Source organism: Hirundo rustica, chromosome 7 (assembly GCF_015227805.2).
Source record: "Hirundo rustica isolate bHirRus1 chromosome 7, bHirRus1.pri.v3, whole genome shotgun sequence".
NCBI lineage: Eukaryota > Metazoa > Chordata > Aves > Passeriformes > Hirundinidae > Hirundo > Hirundo rustica.
The window spans coordinates 10,571,803-10,596,333 of NC_053456.1; the positions used below are offsets into that span (position 1 = coordinate 10,571,803).

The 24,531-nt window shown below is 43.1% G+C and overlaps 1 protein-coding gene across 1 annotated transcript in view; it reads right to left on the reverse strand.

Annotated features, from left to right (window-relative positions):
• PDIA5 (protein disulfide isomerase family A member 5) overlaps positions 1-24,531 on the reverse strand; it is a 97,358-nt gene that overhangs the window by 9,885 nt on the left and 62,942 nt on the right. The window contains exons 12-15 of the mRNA XM_040070147.2: positions 21,907-21,977; positions 20,447-20,610; positions 17,697-17,827; positions 2,824-2,894 (exon numbers count right to left, since the gene is read on the reverse strand). Coding sequence (XP_039926081.1) covers positions 2,824-2,894; positions 17,697-17,827; positions 20,447-20,610; positions 21,907-21,977 — 437 coding nt within the window. The remainder of the gene's footprint in view (positions 1-2,823; positions 2,895-17,696; positions 17,828-20,446; positions 20,611-21,906; positions 21,978-24,531) is intronic.

Here is a 24,531-nt window from a genome sequence, read left to right on the forward strand (position 1 = left end):
ACTGGCCAAAGGCTTTCCCCTGGCAGCTGTGTGCTATGGCCACAGCAGCCCAAGCTAAGAATGCTCCAGATGGTTTTTTTTTTCCTTTTAAATAACTGAAACAATACACTCACTGCCGCTGGAGTAGCCTCTCCACTGGTCTGGTCCTACTGGCACTGGATTTCTCCAGGAAGATGGAAAGACTGGAGTCTGGGTCTCAGCCTGAGCCGTGTTTTGCAGCAGCCACGGGAGTGCCCCAGGCCAGCGAGCAGGCTGGGGATTCTGGCTAAAACCACCAGCAGTGATGTGGCCAATGAGAGCTGACATTTGGGGCCAACGTTCCGAGCAGTGCGTTTTTAAACTCCAACTCCAGCCGTGCGGATGATGAAAAAGTGCAGAGCATTACACAGAGCCCCGGGGGAGGGGGGCTTCTGTGCCAAAACCACCCCCTTGCAGGCAATCTGCAGAGCCAGAGACATGTATTTAACAGCCTCAAGCTCTGCTCATCTTCAAAATTCCAATGTAAAGACTCAAAGTCTCCCAAAGGATACCTTTTAGGATACCATTTATAACCAGTTCAAGGCTGGAATGGTTTTGATTGTTCTTTGGCTTCTGCAGTATTAAATGTTTAATTAAAAGACCCTTCTTTTAAGAAGAAGATACAGTTTAAATGCCAAAATACTTTGTTAAGTGAAAAACCTTTCTCCAGGGGAAAAAAAAAAGACACTACTATGGAAATGAAGTAGTGAAAAGAATCTACTATTTAAAATGAAAATTAGTAATCTTGAAAGAAGAAATACTTCCTTTCTCTTAAGCACTGATTTTTCCCAAGTTTGAAACCCTACAGAACTACAAATTAGTTTGAAGGCTCAGTCCAGTTTGAAACATGGGAATATGACTTGTGGGAACAGCAATATGCCCTTCTAAAGTCTAAACCAGGTTTGTTTTCTTTTCCACAATGGCACAACTGGCAGCAGGAAGCACCTTGGCAGGTTATAGCTGTACACAATTAAATAGGGGCTCCCAACATAATCAGTCCCTGGCACTTTCATAAGTCATTGGGGTGGAATAACATCATTCTTCCTAACTGCACACACCTCTTTAAAACTGTACCAGCCTTAATATTCCCTATTGGCTCTCGTGTTCCAACTCATTACATTTTATATCTCCCCACTTCAGCCTTAAACTGAAGTCAAGAGTTGCAACTGTCAGTCACTGCTCTGCTCTTGGAGTCCTTTCATAAGCTGCAGTCTGAAGGAAAAGCTTCCCAGGCCTGCATTTCCCACCACCACCCTGCCCAGCTAACTGTGCCATGATTCAGATTGCTTGTTAATACATCCTGGGCCTCTAATAAGCAAGTTTCACATTGTTTGGTACATTTGTTTCACATCCTCTGACTGAAATTTTAATGAGTTCAGGAAAGAGAGCTTCACTGGGAACTACCAGGAAAGTGGGAAAACAAGGATACTTTCTCAGAGATCTTGGAAACAAAGAAGTAACCAAAAGGCATCCGAGCAAACTAATTTACAGCAGTAGGAGAACCAAAAGCTGCATGCCTATGAATCTTCTGTATGCCAGAGGGCAGAAGTGATGGACTCCTAATTTAGGCAGACAGTGATACAAGAATTATTTGTTTCTTGTCAATCTGATACATTTTCTGTGAGTTACAGAACAGCTGAGAGGAAAAGGAAACAAAAAATTACAAAAATTCTTCTGTTATGGACTACATCTGTTACAAAATAACCTCTTCATTTAGAGCACAGAATAGGATAAACTATTTCAACTGGATGGGACCTACAAGGATTATCTAGTCCAGCTGCCTGACCAATTCAGAGCTGACCAAAAGTTAAAGTCTGTTGTTAAGATGTTGTCCCTTAAACACTGACAGGCTCAGGACATCAACCACCTCTCTAAGGAAGTTTGTTCCAGGGACTGATCACCCTCCTGGTAAAGAAGTGTCTCCTGCTGTATAGTCAGAACCTCCCCTGGCACAGCTTTGAATTATTCCCACATGTCCTGTCACTGGATTGCAGGGAGAAGAGCTCAGCATCTCCCTCTCTGTTTCCCCTCCTGAGGAAGGTGTAGAGAGCAATTCCCATATTAAATTGCCAAATCTTTTTCTTGCCACACCTAAACATAAAGCAATTGTGAAGGTGGAACAAATTCATAGATCAGAATTAAATATGGTTCACTGAAAGATATCAAACAGGTTCCTAGCTAGATATCTGGTTAAATACAGGTGCTCAAGCGGTTGTTTTTTTTAAATCCTAGATCTGCGTGTGCTCAGTTAAAAAATGGTTCAGCTGATGCAAGGAAATTACCCAGTGTGATTCAGCCATCAGATGCATTTTCAAGGCTGAAGCATAAGGGTCCTAGAAGAGCATCCTAGGCTCAAGACAGCCAGCTTACAGAAATATATTCTATTTTGTGCTATGCAAGCAAGGATTAGCTAGTTATATGATTGAGGTCTTCAGGACTATCACACAACTTGTGGTTTCTCTACATGCACCCCAACAGCTGACAAAAGTTGAAGGGGAATGGAGATGATATGAATCATCTTTATGTAATCCCTCAGTGAGAAAAAACTGTATTTCTCTTCTTACAAAGTAACTCTTACACAAAGACTTAAACATAAAGGACAGCAAATTAGGGAAAATAGAACAGGTTGGAAGTGTAACTCAAGTTGACCATAAAAGACACAATCCCTATGATGCAGATATATTTCTTTTAGTGTAACAGCAATTTTATCTATAAACCTATTACCTTATCAATAAGGAAAGCCTATAAGGTACAAATTTTGGAAAACATTCTTAAATATCACAGAAATAATTAACAGCAAGTTACCTTGCGATCTTCTTTAAAGACTTCAGCAGCAGTTGTGAAATGTGGAATGGCATTTTTACAGTGAGGACACCCTGTTTGACACAGGAAGAAAAAGACATCATAAACTTTAGTTGTAGGAAAGATACTGGGACAAACTCAAGACACAAGGTGAATCAGCAGAAAATCTGAATTAAAAATCGCTCTAGACAGGAGCTCTCCAGCTCTGGAATGGGCAGGACACAGCATGTGTAGACCATTTGTCAGCTACACGAAAGTAAGCACATGTTTAAAATCCCTGTGAATTTAAGGAGTTTAGGTGTATATTTGCAGTTACACGACATCCCATAATAGGGGCCATGGTGTAGGGGGCTCTTCTCCATCCCCAGTCCCCTAAGGGCACTTCAAGAGCACCAGCCACAGACAGACCACTGCCCTGCTCTGTGCCTCCTGCTATTGCCAGGTATTGCTGCTGCTGCCACAGACGCCAGCTACATTTGGGCATGAGAATAAAGACAGCACAGCTGGGAACAGAAGGAGGCTGGAAGATGGAAAGGAAATTGCTGGAAGCATTTAAAATATTTGGAAATGGCCTGTGTTAAAGCCAAGCCATTGGGAACATAAGGGAGGGGAAGAGAAGCAACTCCAATAGGCCAGACATCACCCATGGATGGAGAGCAGATGTCCAGTCCCAGGTTAGGATGACTGATGCTGGCATTCCTGGACACCTTCCTGCTGTTCACCACAACTGGGCAACCCCTGAGAGCTTTACAGACACAGCACACAGGAACCCCAGAGCTTTGTAGGGGAGATGAGCTGATACTTCTCTGTACCATTGCAGCATTGAGCAAAAGGCCAGCTGATCCCTTGCTTAAATACACACTGATGTTACTCAAATATGTCAGAAAAAGTCACAGAAGGGAAATTAGAAATTAGAACTGTTCTCTTGATTCAAGGTTCAGATGTGAGTGCTCTTAATTCAGAAGCAATGCCTACAAATTATTGTCTATGAATAATTTAAACTACTCTCAAATCATCATTACTATACTAAGTAAGGCTTCAAAAAAGGAAGTACCTGCATATGTGTAATAAATTACTTTTTTTCAAACCCAGCACAGAGGCTGATCCCAAGCAAAAATTCAGGACACTATTTTTTTGCTGCACATTAAAAAAGGAATGGACACACTTCAGTCAAGCCTGTGTGGTGCTTGTAAAGGAGTTCATCTTGGTGTTATTTATGGATAGAAACAGAAAAATCCCAAATGAGTTGCTCACAAGCACCAATTACAGCTTATGCAAGTGTTGTTTGCCAGCATTTTACATGATGAACAAGTGTCTGTGTTACTTTAAAATCAGGACTGAACAAATGCCCTCTTAGGATACTTGCAGCCACCCTCCTAAGCTACTCTCAGCTGACAAGAAAAATAACATAAACACTGTGCATAAACACTGCACACCCCTTTCCACAAAGGAAAGGCTGAATACCCCTTCCAGCTTCACAATTCCAAAATGTGATTTCATTGCTTACATGCACTGCTTTGAATTTTAGAGCATTTCTTTCTTCAGACTAGGATTCTGAAAGCACTGCAGTGACACACCTGTGTAAATACACTGAGAGTCTGTGCAGTGGCTAAGAATACCAGAAAGTCAAGGGGATGTTTCCTGGGAAACTGAGGCACTTGTGTAAATCCATCTTAATGGTTTCAAACTCTTTATGCAGCACGATGGCAGCTGTGTTTCAGTGGGAGACAGTGCAGTGTTCTACAGCTTGCAAACTATTAACCTTGAGTCGTTGAGCATGTGCCTGGAAGAAAATGGTCAAGAAAGAAAAGGAGGAGGAGGAGGAAGAGAAGAAAGAGGAGGAGAAGGATATGACTTCAGGCTGCTCCCATCTCCATCAGCCCACGTTGGTGACCCATTTTCTCTCATACCACTTGTCTGGCCTGTCTGCCTGACACTGAAGAGCCTGCAGGTCGAGCCTGCCTCTTAAAAAATCTTGGATAATTTCCTGTACTGTGGGGGGACTGCCTTGGCTGACTTGTTAACACTGCTCTACACAGATAAATCAGAACTGGTGACAACATCTAAAAAGAATTTCAGAAACAAAAAATGGATAAAAATCAGGCACCTCTAAAACAGGAACACTTGTTCTTAACTACATGCTACAGATCTTCTGGAAAGCACTTCCAACTGTTACACTAAAACATAAATTCTCCTAAAAACTTAAAACTTTCAGGTTCCCTTTTTTGCTTGTGATCTTGAAATTTAAATTTCACCAAAGAACATCTTTTAAACTCTCAATAAAAGATATTTCAGGACAGTAAGGCCTCTCTCAAAGCCCCTGGTGAAGTTTTAGCAGGTAAGAACTCTTCGTGAGCGACATTCCACAATAAAATGAGAACACAAGTAACAAGCATATTGTTCCACACAAAAATACCAAATCATGAGAAGTTACCTTCATTTACCCATCTGAAGCTCCATCCCTCCTCCCTTCACTTCTCTCTTGGCCCAACCTCCTTTCTTTACTGCACTGTGCTCACAAAAGTAAAACACAACCATATGGCTTTTGGCAAGGCTGCCTCCAAGTCCAGTAGGCATTTTGTTAGCCTTGGACATCCATCCACGGAACAGATGTGAACGCTACACTGAATTCCCAAGGAGTTTCAAGGAGTCACTGAAAAAGGGGGAAGGAGCACATCATATGGAACAGCAGAACTTCATCTGTTACAACTTAGAAGGATTGCCAAATGCAGCAAACACTTGGAAGTCACCCAACCCAGTCATTCTATTTAAAGCACACATGCCAAAAAAAATAAAAGCAGAGGTTGATGTCTTCATTTTGACAGACGGAAAACTTGTTCTCCCCATTCCCTCTTCACACCCACTCTCACACGTTTATTTTAAGTGTTAACACTATCTTCTAGATTCGAAAGTGCAAGGAAAGGAAATGTACCGAGCACAGTACATGAGGACAGGAAGTGTGCAGCTTCCTTACAAAGGATTTTTCAGATGGGCTGCAATGGAAAGAATTAAACCGGTGGCATATGAAGGTGTGGGTAAGGTGTCAAGAACCAAAAGGTCCTGCCCCTTCTCAGTCACTGTGGGCTAAACAAGTGGGGAAATTCATTTTAGTTGAATGATTTGGATCCTTTGGTAAGCACACAGACTTCCTGCAAGGACAAGAAGTGGAGTTTTAACTGAGCAGCATTGAAAGCAGCACTTCTGGGAGCAGAGCCTTCTAACACAGACACAGGGCTTTGCTTTAACAATTTTCTTTTTTCATTTTTACAACAGTGTCAAATTTGATCTCAACAGGGTTAAGAGCAGATGTGAACTGAACAGTAATTTCCTGTGCCTGACTCAAGAAAAGTGAAAGAAACATCCAGCCTTTCCACAGGAACCCAGTACTGGCACTCAAAGCCTAATTCCTGCACATCTCAAGATAACTCCATTTCCTAATGCTGAAACACACTTGCATCACCTGGTAGGAAAATGAGAGAACCTGCCATCTTGGGCACGTGCAGTAGCACGTGCTGGGGCCATTCCCTGTTCACAATCAGCAAACAATACAGCTTTAGTAGAGCTCTGGCCAGGCACTCAGCTCTGTGCTCAGAATTTGGCTCTCTGGAGGACCCCCCATACAGTCCATTGTGGCATCTGCTCCCCTGGGGTATGAGGGCTGACTGCTTAAATCACAGGCCCCTGGATCCATGTGAAACACCTGCAACTGAGTTCTGAAGTTCTCTTTGCCTTGGTACTACAAATTGAAACACTTAGACAAACCCAGTATTTTCTACAAGGTTTTTCTCCACCATTCATGTTGTAAAGTTGGTAGATGTGGTACAGTCACAGCAGGCACCATCACGTTCCTCACTTTGAAAACCAAGTAGCTCTTGACAGAGCCAGTACATGGGAAATATGGTTTCTGTGGGAAAAATTCAACAGGAATGGCTTATGAACAGCAGACGAGGGAAATCAAGCAGGCAAGCAAGCAGGCTTCACTCAGAGCCATTATCACTGAGGGGAGAGGGAATAAGATTAAATCTCTTCTAATTAGAGAGGCATTTAAAAGAAAGCTAGTGGATCTTTAGGGAGATGAAGTGATGGAAAATATATAACCCAGCTTATTTTCCATGGACTGGATTTACTGATAGCAGAAACAACCTCAAGGTACAGCACCTTCTCAGGGTATCTTTGAGGAAAGACCCAAGGAGCCAGCATTGGTTTGGGCACAGAAAGGGCCTGGAACTTGATTCTCCTGGAAACACTGCTTTGAGGACTGTGAAGAGGTAAAGAACTGCTGGGTTGAAGTGGATGTGATTTCCAAAATGATGCCACAACACCTTTGTTACATGATGTAAAACAACATAGCACATGGGGAAATAGAAGAACTTAACTAAGTGCTCACTTGAACTTGTGAACTGTTTTTTTTTTTTTTAACTTTTTAAACAAAAAGCAGACTGAGGAAAAAGTAATATAAACACATTTTCCAGGTAAGGTAGGAATGACACAAAATTGATATGATGTGGTAGCAATTTGATAAATTTTCGGACATAATAATACCCTGTGAAAACATTTTCCATAATTTCAGGATCCCATGGGATACTGAAGAGATGCAAAGAGGATTTCAAAGCAGTGGAACAACCTAGTGAATAACCTACATATCTTTATTACATTCAAATGGAGGATTTTTCATTGAACAGGGCTTTTTATTTTCTAACCAATTAATTGTTTAGAGATGATAGTGAGTCAAAAGTAAAACTTAAGAGATTCTTAAAATTTCAGCGTACAAAGGTATTAGGACCAGATGGCAATTCTAAAGATGTCTTGAGAGTAGTGCATGAAACAAATGCACCCTGTTGTACAACAGTCACCTCATTACATTTAAAATAAAATTGCGGCAAATTTTCAGAACTGCCTAAAGGAATTGAGTCCTCTTTCCAAAAACATGGGTTTCTATTTGCCTAAATATGAAAAAACATCCTTTGAGTTAGGTTATTTCATACTTTGCTTAATTTGAAACTACAAAGCCCAGTAATATAATATAACCTCTCTACAGCTGAACAGTACAAGGTTAATTCAGTTTTCTTAGAAGAGTGGAAACTGTATTAGCACAGCACACAGAAGAAAGGTGAAGCTGATTTTTAATGAATATAAATCAAAAGCTAACAATTTGTACAAAACAGATAAAGGAAGCAAATGGACATCAAAGCAGTATCTGCAGTCAGCAGAGGTAATGATAATGTTTTAAGTATATAAGGGGCTTTAAATGTGTTAGAAGCAAAAGAAATCCAAACAATGATAGCAATATAACTTTGAAAGAAAATGATGGAGTTGTCAAAAGGAACTTCATTGAATATATAAATTAAAATAGGAAGCAGATGTGGAGAGGGCCTCTATGCCTGGCACCTCTGAAATGCTGTTTGCAGTTCTGGGCCCACAGATCGAGTTCAAACTGGAGGGGGTTCAGAAGACCCATAAGAAAAACAACAGAACTGAAAGAGGTGTTTCACGGCAAAGGGAATCAGGAAGCTCAGTGTGTCAACAGCTTAAATCCAAAGATTAGGAAGTGATAGAAATCGAGGAAAGTCAGTCTCTAAATTTCATTATAATAAGCTATTCAAGCTGGCTGCCAAAGGCTGAGTAAGCTCCAGAGCTGGCTGCGTGCTGAAGCCAGTCAAATTTAGATGGAAATTCACATTCCCCATCACCAGTGATTTTCAGTCTGAAAGGAAATGGTTTTCTAAAAGAGATGCTTTCGCACAGTGGCTGTGTACCTGATCAGAAGACAGCTGTCCTTGACCTGCACCGCTGAGCTGTGACAGCAGTGGCACGGTCTGGCTGTGCTCGTGTCACCATCTCGCAGCGGCCGGAGCTGCAGGAGGCCGGCACTGCCTGCGGGTCAGGCGAGGACCACAGCCCCTGCCAAGCCTAACCTGAGCATCCCAACTGGAGCACTACAGCAGCACGGATCGGGCACTCTGACTTGAGAAAGCGCTGCCTCATACCTTCTGCCCATCAGGAATCATAATGATTTACAACCCTACCCGTGTTGCTGCCGTGCGTGCTTTTAGCATCTCGTACGCAATAAAATCTTGATAAATAAAGTAACAAAGCGGCGTGCATATACTTTACATGAGGTTTTTTTTTTTTTTTTCCAAGTAGATAGCTTAAACACGGACACATTTTAATGTAGACTGCTTTCGTATCAAATACACTAACTTAAACTGTCAGTACTTTCAGAACAAAGTCCTGGCCAACTCCTTGGAGGGGATCTGAAAGCCCAGTGATTTGTGAGACCGTGGCATTTGTGTCTGTGCTCTACCCTCAGCAGGAGAAAGGGCTCTGCTCCCCCCTCAGCCCCCGGCTTCCTTTAGTACCTCTCAACGGGTGATCTCAAACGCTTTAACTAATATCAATTAATTACGCTTCAAATTGCCCCTAAGAGAGACAGCCGCGATTATCCCCCTCTGTCATTACATCCAAGGTTAAATAGAGTCAGGAAGAGGTTAAGTGACTCACAGGGCTCACAATCCTGCCTGACAGGAAGCCGGGCTGCAAGGTGCTGACTCCATTTGTTCAGCTGCGAAACCATCGGGGCCTCGGAGGGCTCAGCACGTGGCAGGATGGAGCCCTCAGCGTGCAAAGTGCAGAGCAGAGAATGACTTTCCAATTCCCCATCTCTGCTTGAAATCATCACCGTTTAAATAACAGGGGTAGATAGTGCCCTCCGTTATTGGTTTTTAAATGACTGCAATTCTAAGCAAGCGCAAGCAGCAACTCTGCACAGCTATCAAAGCCAGCCCGGGAGCTTCTACACCGCAGAGTCAGGCAAAGCCTGTTTCCACTTCAAGAGTTCCAAGCGATTAACTAGAATTAAAACAAGAGTATTACTTGGTCAATCAAGGAAAAACAGGCCACAGAGAGTAACTGCACAGATAAGAGCTGCAAAAGGGTATACTGCTTAAACCAATGCAATTCGTGTGGCTACAGGAGTTACTGAATCCACAGGCAGATTTGAGAAAGGCATTTGGAGGTGTAACTGAAAGGTTAATTCACTTTGTTTTACCAGGCAGAGAACTGGAGGGCCTTTTTGTTGCATGTCTGGACCCAAAGCTCATTTGATGACCTGACACCACAATATAACCATATCTCTAAAACACGAGATATTAGTAATTGAAAGAGGGTGATGTGTCCTTTGATTTGAAAAATGTTATGAGGTTTTCAGTTAAGCATCAGGTCAACCAAGGCCTGTCTGACTACTCTTAAAAACAGGCAAACTACTCCTTATTTCACAGCCCGCTGGTGGATTTTGAGTTTTTTCCCAAGCTATCAGAATGCTTTATTTCGTAACACCTAGGAGGTATATAAACAAGACAAAACAAATTTGGGTACAAAACCCAAATTATTGGGAAATCAGAGCCATGAGACATGTACAATTGCAACAGCAGCAACAAAGTAATCAGAACAGGTCAAACTGCAAAGTGACGAGAGTAAAAAGACTTGGCACAAAATTCCTGGACTGTTTCATCCACTGCAAAAAGCAAGGATATGACTGACTGCAGTGAATTACAAATGGCATGCCACCACTCAGCGTTTGGCAACAAGCATTCTTCGAGATGGAAAGCTGTACAGCAAGTCACCTCTGGACAGAAAGGGTTCAAAGGTCAGCAGTTACTCCCAGAACACACCTGAGAGCCAGTTCCAGCAGACCTGCATTTTCCACTGTGTCACTGGCCTGTGCAGCGCCAACAAAGCTGGCAGCAGCAGTTAACCAAGCCAGCATCAGCCCTGGTTAACTGCAAACACAGTTATAGAGCAAATGAAGTAATTTTGCCATCTGACCTGCCAGTGGACACCACTAATAGGAGGCACACTGCTGAGTTAGCAACAGTCAGCACAGCACTGGAATTTCAGCTGCACTGATGCTTTAAGGCAGCTCCTCTCAAGACAACGTTACACATCACCAAAAAAAGCATTTGCCTTATTGGAAATGGGTTTCGTGACAGTGCATAAGGATGGGTGGCATATTCATAATCTCTTAATGCACCCACAGTGACACTGCACCAACATAGCTGTGCCTGCGAGGAGAGAATTGCACGGGGCAAGAGCACGCACCTCCCTGCTCTTCCCTTCTCACAAGCTGGAGCTGTTTATATACAGGCAATATTCTGCACGCCAAATCAAGCAGCTGTAACATTTTAGGGTTACAAAACAAGAGGAGCTGGACCACCCCAACAACTTTGAGTTTAATGTCACCACTCCACCAGAGCCGCTGTGAGCACTCTGTGACGGTTACACACAGTCTGGGGAAGCACCTCAACTCCTGAGCCGAGAGCGGCTCAAACTCTTCTCTCAGCACTGATTATTCTCCTCGGCACAAACACTGGGGCTGGGAGCAGTTCTGCCAGCCTGACTGCACAGACCACTCTCCAAATTCACCCTTTATCAAACCAAGCCTGTTGAGGGGCTCTGTGGCATCAGCACTGTTTACACCGACAGGAACGCACCTCGGTAACGCGCCCGTAACAAGAGCGCCACTGACGCAGGAGAGAAAGCAGCTAGTGGCAGAGCTAACATATCAAAATTCTGCAGTGCCAGCCCACACAGGATTTAAAGCCTCATTATCAGAGGGTCCAGACCTCGCCTCTGCCTCAGTCAACAACCAGAAAATCCTTCCTGCAAGGGTTTTTGCCTTGAAAGGGATTCTTTCTGTTCAGCATGTTTTAAATAATTTTTTGATAGCTTAAGCTTCATTTACAAATACACACATTTTGTTCAGGCTCTTTGATACAGCCTCCTAATCAAAACTTAACAAGATGTGCTCACAAGTGACAGGAAAACCTCTTGGTGGGAGCCAATCTGAGGCCATCGTGGGACACTAAATTTATCTGTGCTGCTGCTTTGCTCCGCACATCTGAACTCATAAACTCAGCTGTCGAGTATGTTGCCCCCCTCTGCGCATTCTTCACACAGAACTATGTCACCCAAGTCTGCTGAGTGACCCAGCAGAGACCCAGACTGCCCATCTCAGGCCCAGCAGCCACAGGCTGAGACCTCACAGTCAAGAGAATTTGCCATGTTTTCCTACAGCAGTGCAGCTTAACCAAAACACAGCATTAACTCCCCAAAACTGCCTGTGCAAAGGCTGAGATATGGTGCAACCAGCTTTGTCCGAGCTCGCTCCAAAAAATAGGAGGGATGAAAAGGAAACACTACTGCTTCCTCCAGAACAGCTTTTTGGTGGCAGCTTGGGCCCCAAGGCGGGAGGAGCACACTGCCCTCCTGGCTGGCAGCATGAACAGCTAAAAACCACGTGCACCCTCTGTGCTCACAGTGGGACCTGCTCTGGCAAAGACTCTCAGCCAAGTGCTTCTTGGCACTGGATAGTCCTCGCTGCATAGCTTGGATGGAAGGAACCAAGCAGTTTTGATTGTGAAAACACAGAGAAGGAGCATACCAGGATAGAGAATAATTAATATTTTGAACAGATTTTGTGGGTAAAATGAGTGCAGGTTTGCTTAGCTCAGTATTTTATGCCTTCCTGATGAAACACACAGGGATGGGCATGACTCATTTAGTTAGATTCCTGTCTGATTTCTTACTGCTGAGGAAAGTCGTACCTGATTTCCCACTTACTTCTTAATGGTGGCCAGGAGTTGACCCATCAGACAGTTATGATGTCAACATTCCTGCTTTACTCTCTTTGTTTCACATCAGAACAATACCCAGGTACTACTTTCCACAAACACCTTAGATCAGCACAGAGCCTTTTAATGGCACCAAAAACACCCCAAAGTCTTCTGGGACTTTATCAGATGCAACACAGATTAGGCACATTCATTCACTTTTTCCAGCCCTGAAAGAAAAACCCTTCAAAAAAGTTTTAAGTGAAGAGCCAAGGACGCTGATGTCTCTGACTGCACATCCTCTTGCAGCAGTACAGCCACTTGCTCCATCCAAAATACCTCATTAACACCCATCCTCAGGATGGTTTACTTCTGGGTGTTCTCTGGGTAACCCCTGTGGGTCAGGCTTCACCAGGAAATAACTTTTTCCAGCTGATGAAATTCATTTCCAGTGAAGTGAAAGTTTCACTGCTGAACACAGAACCGGAAATCAGCTCCCAGCAAAGCGTTTATTAAAAATACCCAATCTGTGAACTCTGTCGAGTCCCACAAATTGAGGCCATTTGGCACGTCAATAACACTGGCAACTTTCCCCCTTGTGAACCATTAAAAGGGAGCACTTTCCCCCAACTACTTTCCCATTGCTGCTGAAAGTCTTTATTTTTTAAAAGTGCTTATTAACTCGTGTTTTGACACTAAAAGTAGAAACTGGATGATTTTGATAAGTGCTGAGTCCTGCCATTAAAAGTGACTGATCTAAATACAGAGTGCCCTCCCCCCATCCATCACTTGGACCTGTTAATGACTGATCTGTTATATATAATTCCTTTCTGACACAGTTGATTCATTTGTGGTCTCTTTGGAAGCAGCAATCTCAACCAAAAAATGACATTCTTGTAACTCGAAAGTGGACATTTTCTCTTTCTGCGCAAGAATTAGCAGGGGGTATTATTGAGCCTTTCCTGTTCAGAGAAAATCAGAACTGGATGAGAAGGAGGAAAGACAAGCCAAACCACAATCAACAAAACCAAACCCCAAACCAAATAAAAACCCACTGTGTATCTCAAACTCCAGTATAACTATTCCTAGAAATATAGCATTCCTTTGTTAGAAGGAACTTCTGGAGATCATCTAATCTAACTCCCTTGCTCAAAACAGGGTCAGCTACAACAGGTTGCCCAGCACTGTCTCCAGCTGGGTTTTGAGTATCTCCAAGGATGGAGCTTCTCTTGGGTCAAGTTGTTCAAATATTCAACCACAACCACAGTAAAAAAACCCACCACTTCCTCTAAATGTTTAAGCAAATTTTCCTGTGTTTCAATTTGAGCCCTTTGCCTCTTGTCCTCTCCCTGGGCACTGCAGAGAAGTGTCTCACCTAGCTTCATTCCTTTTTCCCCCTTAAATCTGTTTGAGTAATGCAGCGAAAAAACATCTCCAACCACAAAGACATTATTTACTGGAACTTTTGTTACCCTTTGTGATTCTGACAACGAATCACAACCAACCGCTTCTATTTTGCACAGTTTTCAGCGCTACAGTAGTAGGAGGTTAAAATTTAATGCATTGTCAAAGTCAAATCTCAATTATCTGAAATAACGGAGTGGAGAGAGCACATAAAAATAAAAATGCAGATAAAACACATCCAGATAAGCTACATGAACAGGGAGGACATAAGAGAAAGAAGAAAGAAAAGTCAGGGCGCTGATCCCAGAAGAGGCACTGATGTATGGGTCGGTCCAGGACACCTTGCTTTAGTGCTGCAAGTGTTGACCCAAGCTCTGGGTGTAGAGCACAGATCTGCAGCCACTGCCCTCCCGACCCTGGCTGGTTCAGCACTGCAGTCTACCTGCTCTTGTCCATTTGGCTCACTTCCCTGTACAGCCTGCAGCCCCCAAATCCTCATCATCCACGCACCAGGCCCCATGTGCGCACCAAACCATACTCAGACTGGTTGTCTCCTCTCCCCATTCCCGGACAAAGCCAAGCAGTTTTAAAAGTAAACCTGAAGTAGCTGATGAACTCCAGTATTCCAAGGACTGGATGACGGAAAAAATACAAACACAAATCCCATAAACTCTCCCCAAAAGTTTCTGAAATGCTGGTGCATTAACCTACTGCTCCAACCCCTCACAGCAGTCCCCACACACACCTGAGGCTTCAGGCTTCCCTTCTGCAGATGGTACCACTGTCCATCTCTTATTTTAGGCATTTTTGAACTTAAACGTGCATGAGTGGGATGACAATTACATCTTCACAAGAGCTGCACAAGGGTCCAGAGAAGAGCTGGGCCAGGTGCTGAGCAGCACAGATGCCAGCAGCCTGCCCCAAGTCCTATCCCTGAGTAGCTCTAACACATGCCAGCCCACACTCCAGCCTGTGTGGCATGGTACAGACCTACCCAAAGGACATCTGGAGGAAGATCTGGTCCCAGGTCATTAGTGGCACAGGCAGCACTGGGTTTTCTGCAGCAGGCACTTTTTCCCAAGCCAGTATTGGGAACCTGCCCCTGTTCCTGTCTCCTGCCCCCAGTCAGTCATTACAGCACACACAGATGCCAGCAGGAGGGAGTGGGAATGTGAAATCAAGATCTCTGTGGTGTCAAGTCCGCAGGAGCGGACCTTTTTCCCCAGTTATTTCCAGAGTCTTGATTCTGATTCTCAGTCCTTAAAATATTCCATAGGCACGTGGAATAACCTTTACGCTTCACCCATATTCTGGGAGATGGAGTATTGAGTTCCCTATCTTTTCCATGCGGCTGTAGCAGTCCTCTTCTCCAGAGCTAAATCACTGTGAAGCACTGCTCAGTGCCATTAAAGCCCCGCTCAGCTCAGCCCTGAGTTATCGGCACAGCAGCACATTGGCGGCTCTCCTATACATACTAAGTAATTCGGACTGGAAGCTGCCACAGGAAAGCCAGATCTCATTTTAATTTGCATCTAAGATATACATCTGTGGCCTTTGCCTAAAGGTTTGTCACTCTAGCTGAAAGCTTGACAAAGGTCAGAATACTCAACTTTCTGCTTTAAATTCTAATGACAGATGAGAGATACATTTCTTAGCATAAATATTTATACATAAACATACTTTATATATGCATGTATACACACCCCCCCAATCCTAAAATATCTCAGCATATGTGTACGTGTAACAAATACTGCCACAGAGTCACAAGTGAATGGAGGAGCATCCTGTGAGTCTCCCCTGACCCAAGCTGTGGATTTCAATAGAAAAAGAAAATTATTTGAGGTAATGGGACCTTGAAATTTTAGCAGTGCTCCTTCTGCACTAAAATAAGCAAGTTAAGATTAATTGGCAATGTAAGCTCTAAGAGGTCTCAAGATTGAGAAGATGGTAAACAAAAGCTTATCTACCAAATTTATCAGGAAGCACATTATCACTGCACAAAAGCTTAAAAAAAAAATCTAGTGATCTGAATCATTGTAATAATTCTACTGCATTAATGTTTATGTCATAGAAAAAGGAGATTTAAAATACTCATCTGGTACTTTCCCCTGCACCCAACAAAGCGCAGGCTCATTGCACTCCCCGTGTGTGCCTGCTTTGTGCTTTGCTCACAGACACTTCCACATTTAGAGAGAACAAATCTGGCAAATCAGAAACTGTGCGTGACCCAGGCACTGACACCACAACAGCAGCGCTGTCTGAGGAGTCACGGGAAGGCCACACAGGGCTCCAGCTAACACCTCTCTGGCCCCTAGATAGGTGGTCTCACGCAGCACCGTGTCAAAAACAGTGCAAAAATGTGTCTGAAGTGCAGCCTCAAAGGACCCAGCAGTTTTACGTCATGCAAGCCTTGCTTTTACAGCCTGCTCATACAGAAAGGGCCAGGCTGATCTTTACTCTCCCCTTCTGAAGTAAGGGTGGAAGACAAACGGCAAAAAAATTACTCCGTCAGGCGAGTTCCCTCATGCTTTCAGCCTTGGGAGATGCATACTCATCACACATAGAGTCTTCGCTTTAAACGTGGTCTTAAAAAGGATCAAGAATCTCACTGTCTTAAAAAGATGCGGCTAAAACCCAAAAGTGAAATAAATCCCTCTTAGGCAGAAAGTCACTAATCGGGTAAAGAGAACTCAAGAGCCAGTAGACTCCTAAATCTTACCATTTCACGTGCAATCATTTCTTTTGAAAATTACAATTTGCTTTTAACCAGCTGAGGCCCATGAATCAGACATTCCTGGCACATGGGTAATTTTTAGTCAATAGGTGGTGGGAACTGGACTGGAGAAGGGATTATATCCCCTTCTGTTTTCTGCTAAAACCTTCCAGAAATCTCCCTCCTGAACTGCACCTCTGCTTTCTCCCACATCCCTTCGTATGAGCCCCAAAGCATTCATGTTTAATTCTCTAACAGAAGAGCAAAATAAGGGGCTGCCTGATTAAACATTAAGGACTTTTTTCTCTCTTTATGGAAAATACCTTTGATTTAATGGGAACAAGTTGGTAGCTTTTTATCTGAAGGTTATCCATGAATTGCTGCCCACGTGATATGGGAGAAAATTTTTGCAACTGGGGGGTTACAAAAATGGTGCCATAAAGGCATGTTAATAGTACCTAATATTAAATGACTGTATTATCTTCTGCCTTTGATAAACCCCTCAAAAGTTAAGAACTTGTACCTAGTCTGCCTGTCTCTGGGACAGCACAGGAAAACAGAAGAGGACCCTCTCATTCACCTTATTTATAAAGGGGCTGATTCTAAACTTCTCTCGAAATGTTCTCAGGAGCTTCAAAAACAAAGTGATTATGTGATGCATGCAAAACAATCTGGGAGGAGGAAGCTATGCCCCTAGTCCCAGGGGAGACTTAAATGCAGATTTATTACAGACAAAATTTATTCCATCAAAATTTGTTCTGCACCTCATGGACTGATTCCTCCTACACTACTGTATCGATTTCACTACTGAAGTGCTGCACTAATGAATCAGGCTCTCCATGTCCACTGTGCTACTATAAAGGATCACATTTTGTTATATGGACCATAAAATACAGCAGAGGAAAATAAATCTGTTTTGTTTCTGTATTGCTGCCTGCTTTGGTGTCTGCATGAAGTAATATAACCATTATATACTGTTTTGTTTCCATTTACAAAGATACAAATGATGGTGCCAGGGACGCTCCCACACACATATTCAGAATCAGCTTTTTACCCTTAAATGTCTGGGGACAGCAAGGGAATGAATTCAGGATTTAACAGCAAATATAGGGCTTATAAAACCCATCCTGGTAGAGAGGTTATTTACTCACATGGTGCATAGAACATGACAAGCGTGTGCTTCTTCTTCTTCAAGGACTCCCTGAAGTCTTCTCCAGCAAGGTGGATAACACTGCTCTGTTTTTCTTCCCATGCAGGCTCAGGTGGAGGTGGTGCTTCGGGACTAGAAAAGAAAGACAATGAAAATGTTCCTGAAAGCAGATAAAGGGACAGCATCGTCCTGGTCATAGTTAGCATGCAGGAATTGACGTGAAAAATCCTTCAGGGTGCCTGTGCAGTAGAAAGACATACTCAATATTTCCAACACGAGGCAACAGCAAAAGAGATGTAAGTAATTTCTGGAACTCAATAAAAATATAATTTAAGTGACTGTAGTCAGGCATATGAGTAGAAATGTCAAATAAAGACTTCCTACATTGCATCCAACATCTGGGTGGAAAAAACATTGATATATACCACTGTATCATCCACAAGCATGAACTGAGAAGAACAGCAAGCAGGTAGAATCAAAAGGCAACTGATACAGAACAGCATCTTCCATTTAAACATCTTTTTGGTACTCTTTATTGCTATCATGCAAACTTCTGTAAAGAATTTAATGAGCTTCTCTAGAATTCAGATATTAAAGCCAGGATGCAAAAACCAGCATCGTTCTACTTGGAATACTGGGGGTGAATGAACCAGAATATTTTACTTTGGTAGAGAATGTCAGGTTTCAATTATGACTGCACATACTGGCTAGATCAGAGCAATCCCGCACACCTAGAGTGCCTCTAACAAAAATTCTGCTATTCACTAGCTCACAGACCTCTCTCAGACTCATTAAATTCATTCCTGCTGTATCTTAAATAGTGATTACTTATATAAAATCATCAGAATGGTGCCACGGTATGAAGACCTTCATATGTCGCCTTGGTAATAAATTAGCTTTTCAGACTTTCCTGACACTTTGAATGACACCATTTTAAGTTGTATCGGGTACATAAAAACCAAGTGGAGAAAAACTCAATTTTTAAAGTCCTTCCCAAGGTCACTTGGTGAACATTCATTGTATTTCCACCATTACTGATTTTCCAGTTTTTAGAGAAAGACCTAGATGTGTTTCAGAGAAAGAGAAGAGTTACACAGTGTGTCCTTTAGCTGAATTCCTCCATGAACACAGTTGTTATGAGCTATCATTGACTGCAGTTACAGAGGTGTGACTTGCTCTCACACAAACCTTTCCATGCTGACCTGGAATAAGCAACTGGTAACGACCTTTAGTGGCAGCACAATCACCAGAGAGGAGCCACAGCCAAAACCTGCGTGGCTGCAACCACCCACTGAGACTGGTCTCGACAAGCTGCACTTTTATCACCAGCCTGCACCCCACATACATCCCTACATCCTGCATCAGAGTCAGTGCAGCTGTGTCAATTCTATCCCTGGTCAGAAAACAAGGATGTTATTCTACTGCATCTCTGCCTGGGAGAACATCTAAGAGCCAAGAGCAGGAGACAAGTTGTCTGAGCTTCACCTGTACTGCTGACCAGCTGAGGCTGCAGACAAAAGTCTTCAAGAGCCACAGGAGGATCCAGAAGAATTAACACCACTTCCCTGTCCCTCATTGCTTATTCACCTGCCAGTATGTACAGGCAGCATCAGCCTGAGCGTTTAACTCACTACAAATTACACCGTGCTCGACAGAGATGAGCAGAGCAGTGAAATGAGGACAATGACTTCATATGCAATACAGAGACAGCAGCCTGGGGCCTGCGTGGGCAGGGGGGCCAAGGGAGCACCATGTCTAAAAGTAAAATACAGATAAAGCTCCTCAACATGCTACAGCAATACTGCCAGACCATATCTATCACCTGCTTCGAAGCAGAGAGAAAAGAGAAGAGAAGAGAAGAGAAGAGAAGAGAAGAGAAGAGAAGAGAAGAGAAGAGAAGAGAAGAGAAGAGAAGAGAAGAGAAGAGAAGAGAAGAGAAGAGAAGAGAAGAGAAAACCCACACAACCTCCTCCCCCAACAAATAAGAGGTGGAAAATAAAGGTTACATTCCTCATGCCAACAGCATGCAATAGTTAAATGATTAAAATATTCACAAAACTCTGGCAAGTTTTCTTCCTCTTGACTAATGCAGAAAATACATTAGGCTTACCTAAAGAAAATGCATATTTTATATATATATATGCATACTTTTACATACATGCATATATAATGCATATTTAAAGAGAGAACTGTACCAGCGATTTAATTTGAAATAGAATTATTGTCATCATTTTCACATCAAACTTAATTCTGCATATTTCAGCATACCACCCAAGGAAAGTTGCTTAGTGCACTCAAAGGTGCTGGTTTTCCTTCAGCCCCACGTGGGTGGAATTCTAGGCACTGGCTCTGAAATGTTGGAAAGAGAAAAGTACAACTGTAGAAATTCAGTTACTACCACCGAGATCTGCTGCTTTGTATAAAGAGGGAAAAACAAATGTTCTGTTTATTTTTCAGAGCCATTGCTATTCCTTCTCCGGGGAAAGGCTTAAGGTATATTTGAAAAATATTTATTCTGGGAAATAAATACCGGGGCGGCTATGAAAAACTCCACAGCAAATAAAGGATTTGGTGTATTAGAGACCATAATTAACATACATGTTTCTGTGGGTTTGAATACTGGAATTCAGTGTAGTTTTGTTAGCAAGGGATTTAGGCAGTGTTGAAGCTTTGTTTAGTTCCTCACCAAAGCCATCAGGAAGAATAATTAACCAGGAACACAAATACTATCTTTAAACCTTCAAAACTTACTTTTGCAGCCACTCAATGATCTTCTTCTTTGTTCTGAGGTGTGGCAGAGTGTATTTCTCCTCTCCATCTTTAAAATACTTCAATGTAGGAAACCCTGAGATGTGGTATCTTTCTGCCAGCGCCTTGTTGACGGTAGCATCGACTGCTGCAAGGACACCTGGACTCTGAAACAGAGATCACCTCCTGTAAATCCCAGCCACATACACACACCCCTTCAGCAGGACTCAGTGGGTTTGGGGGCAATCACTCATGGTCTAGGTGCCTTGGCTGCCTCTAGGACAAGAGGACATAGTCTTAAGTGGTGCCAGAGGAGGCTTCAGCTGGACACGAGTAAGAATTTTTTCACATAAAATGTGATTAGACATTGGAATGGGCTGCCCAGGGATGTGGTGGAGTCACCAGCCCTGGAGGTGTTTAAGGAAAGACTGGATGTGGCACTTGGTGCCATGGTCTAGTTGCCATGGTGGTGCTTGGTCATGAGTTGGACTTGATTTCAGTGGTCCTTCCCCACCTGATTAATTTTGTGATTTTGTGCACAGACATACAGAAAGACACAGAGGACTGATGCAAAACCAGAAATACTATGGACTATGTTACCAGTCTTACCTGTTCCCCTCCCATTTCTGATGGATTCTCTTTATATAATCAACTTTATAATGCTTAAGAGCCATTCCCAGAAATTGCATTTCCTCCCACAAATCCCTGTTTCTCCCAGAAGGAACAAGCACTGCTAAAGATAAGTTTATTTTAAGGCAAATTCATCTTTCCCTATCTTGTGGGCATCTTTTCATGGACCACCTTTAGGCACACAGAAGAACAGGCATTTGTAGAGTGTGACTCATCAGGTCTTTGTTTTTCTCATCTCCTCCCTCTCCAACAGCAACAAAGGAACTCTAGATGTCTCCACAGAAGATGCTTAAAGTATGGGGGAGACCAATTCTACTTCTCCTCCTGCGTGGCATACACAGCACGAGACTGAATCAATAACACTAATTCTTGTGTTATTGGACCTCTCTTCTCCAGCCATGCTGATGGGGCACTTATGATGAAGCTAATGGAGTGGTGCAACCATTAAAATCAGGGTATTTGAAGCAGAGATCAACCCCTTTTGTTTTCTTCCAAGTCTAATTCATAAATAAAAGCCTATGTTTCTTCACATTCAGTGCCTTTAAGTAAGGGGGGAAAAATCCATTTTTGGATTTGATCATATTATGTATAAGGCCTACAGCAGAATACATAAACATTTTTCGATTTTGTTTTCGTTCAAGACAGAATGTTCTTTCTCAGACTTTGGCAGGGCTCATGCATTAGCGATGAGACTGTACTTTGGAAGCACATTTTGAAGGGTCCTGTGGGAGGATGAGAACAGCTGAATTTGTTGTAGGGAGAAAAGACACTTTTATTACTCTAGTTATTTATTACTGATTATTTGAAGGATATAATAAAGGAAATTAGCTTACATCACTGGTTACATGGAGTACCTCTGCAGCCTTCTCATATTCTGGCTTCATTTTCTTACAGTGCCCACACCCTGCCAAAAAAAAAAAAAAAAGGTACAATTAAGTTGTATACACCATAGTTATTCATTGACCCATCCAGCCGTTATCAAAATCCAAAACTGTGTGGTAAAGATTTACTAGAATTTTGTATGCATTCTACTTAATATACTTGTAAAGCCTTAGTATGATATAGGATTTTGTCCAAAATGGCCACAATAGTTTAAACAAATAATTTAATCTATTAAAAATAATAATACACCCCCACTTTCACACCCACACCTCTTTCCTTACAAAAAGTACTATAAACATTTGTCAAGCCCGTTGCTTCTAGCACGCTCTTGGGCAAGGCACAACCTCACCCATTTCAGTTTCCAAATCTTTACCTGCTTTAAAAAGAAACAACACAGCTCCTCACGTGACTTTGTGACTTTCGGTGGAGGCTTACACTAGCACAGCTTAAATAGAGTAATGTAATTTGAATTCAACTGCACTGATAATAAGCCCCGCTTTGCAGCGGTGCAGCATGTCCCCCCAGCAAGGATTTGCACTGATTTAATCACATCAGTGTAATTACACCACCACATCTGTTCCCAACACAAGCAGGATGTGTAAAACCGAGATAATGCTGCTTTCTCCCTAGCGCGAAGCTCTCCAGAGATCTGCCATTACTTCACTGTTAAGTGCTGACATTACTATAAAGTAAAATGAATGCATGAGTGAGAAAAGCAGACTTAGAATAAATTATTTGGGTGTAAATTGAACTGCTTTCAGCCGGTGCAGCTGCTCGCTGACCTTTCAGGCGCAGGCGAGGGTCCTGCCGCGATGCGAAGCGACGCTCTGGCACCTCCAGCGCGACGCTGGGCCTCAGCGACAGCCCCTCCCTGTCCCCAGGGGATGGCAGCCCCTCTGGGACGGTGCACGGGGATGGAGTGGCAGCGGTGACCACCCAGCACGGTGAGGGCCAGGTCAGACTGGAGGCGCAGCTGGGACGAGGCGCTGGCACGGCCCCGGCGCGCCGCAATCCCCGCGCCGTGCCGTGCCGCTCCCTCCTGTCTGCAGCAGCAGCCAGCTTGCTCTCCTGAGCTGTTATTGTTGGAATGGGCGCTTGAAAGGCCAGACTTTGCCGAGCTTCGGGAAGTCGTATCAGAAGATACAGCTAGAAATGCGTTTCAATGCATGCCAGCAAAAGCCGACTCTGAGGTGTTCGGGTAACAAGGCCGGGGCTATTTTTGTACCGTTGTCCAAAAGAAAATAAACCAAAGACTCTGAACCTCAGTGCTGCTTTGTTTCCCTCTAATGGGATGACTGCTGAAGCCAGCAGACACAAATCTGGGCCTGAACTCAACCAGACAAGGATGTTTTATATAGCACAAGTCAAAGAGCGCTTGCGGCCAAGAAGCAATAAGACATCCAGGTGTAAGTAACCTCACCAGAGCAGAGAGAGCCACCACAGCACATCACAGAACGCTTTCAGGACATGTTTATAGAACAGGGTGAACGCATTTGAACAGCAACTGCAAATCCCACCTAAGAACTACAGCAAACACCAAGGTGGTTGATCTCATACCAGCTCCTGTTCAAACACCAGCTACAGTCCATATCACTTAGCCATCTGCACGGAGACCACAGCACGAAACAGCCCCACGCCATTCTCTTAAGCAAAAAGCAAAAATGTGGTAGGGGCAGCAGAACAAGGGGAGCTCAGCTGGCGGAGAAAGCTTTGCCTTAATTTGACTCCATGGTGTGAGAATGCTGGGAACCTGACACGGCAGCTTCGGAGGTGAATTCAGGAAGAAGCGGGGACAGGCTGAGGAAGAGTTACTGTCTCAGCACTGCTTATCTTGGTTAAAAGCACAAAAGAGGCTGGCAAAATGATTTATTTGCCACCCACCGAAAACTTGCAGGCATATGGCTTTGTGTAAGGGGCTGGCAGATCCCTCTGACACCTGCCCAAGTTGATTTATTTTTCCTTTTAGGAGCATGGAACTTTATTCATTTTGTGCTCTTCCCCACTTTTAACCAAAGTGAGTTTCCAGTTCAGACACGTGAGAGCTTCTCTGAATCAGGTAGCTTAAATTTGTACAAACAATGATTTTCTGCAGGGCTGTCTTCACCTTGGTGGGCTTTACACAATGTGTCCCTTAGCCACAGCAAGGTTCATATTGTGCTCTAGCTACAGTATCCACATAATCTACGCTATATTCCAATTATATTACAATCATTAATTAGATCTGATCAACCAAAGGCATTAAAGAATCAGTTTTCACAAAGCTATGCAGAGGGGAAAAAAACCCAACCCAGTAACGCAGGCACATTTTGACCAGGAAATGAAAAAATATCCAAAGCATCTGAAATTCATGTAAGTAATATTTTGGATCAAGATATCCAGACCATGAAATGTCACTGTTCCAGGTTCTTTCATGAACATCACATAGACACAGCACTACTGACTGCCACAAAGCTAACTCACTCAGGCTTAAAATAAAGGGAAGCAACATCAGATCTTTAAAAGGCACTTAAATGAAAAAAACTGAAGTCTTCCAATTGTGAATGCTTGTTCTACCCCTGACAGAGGGCAGCGTGATG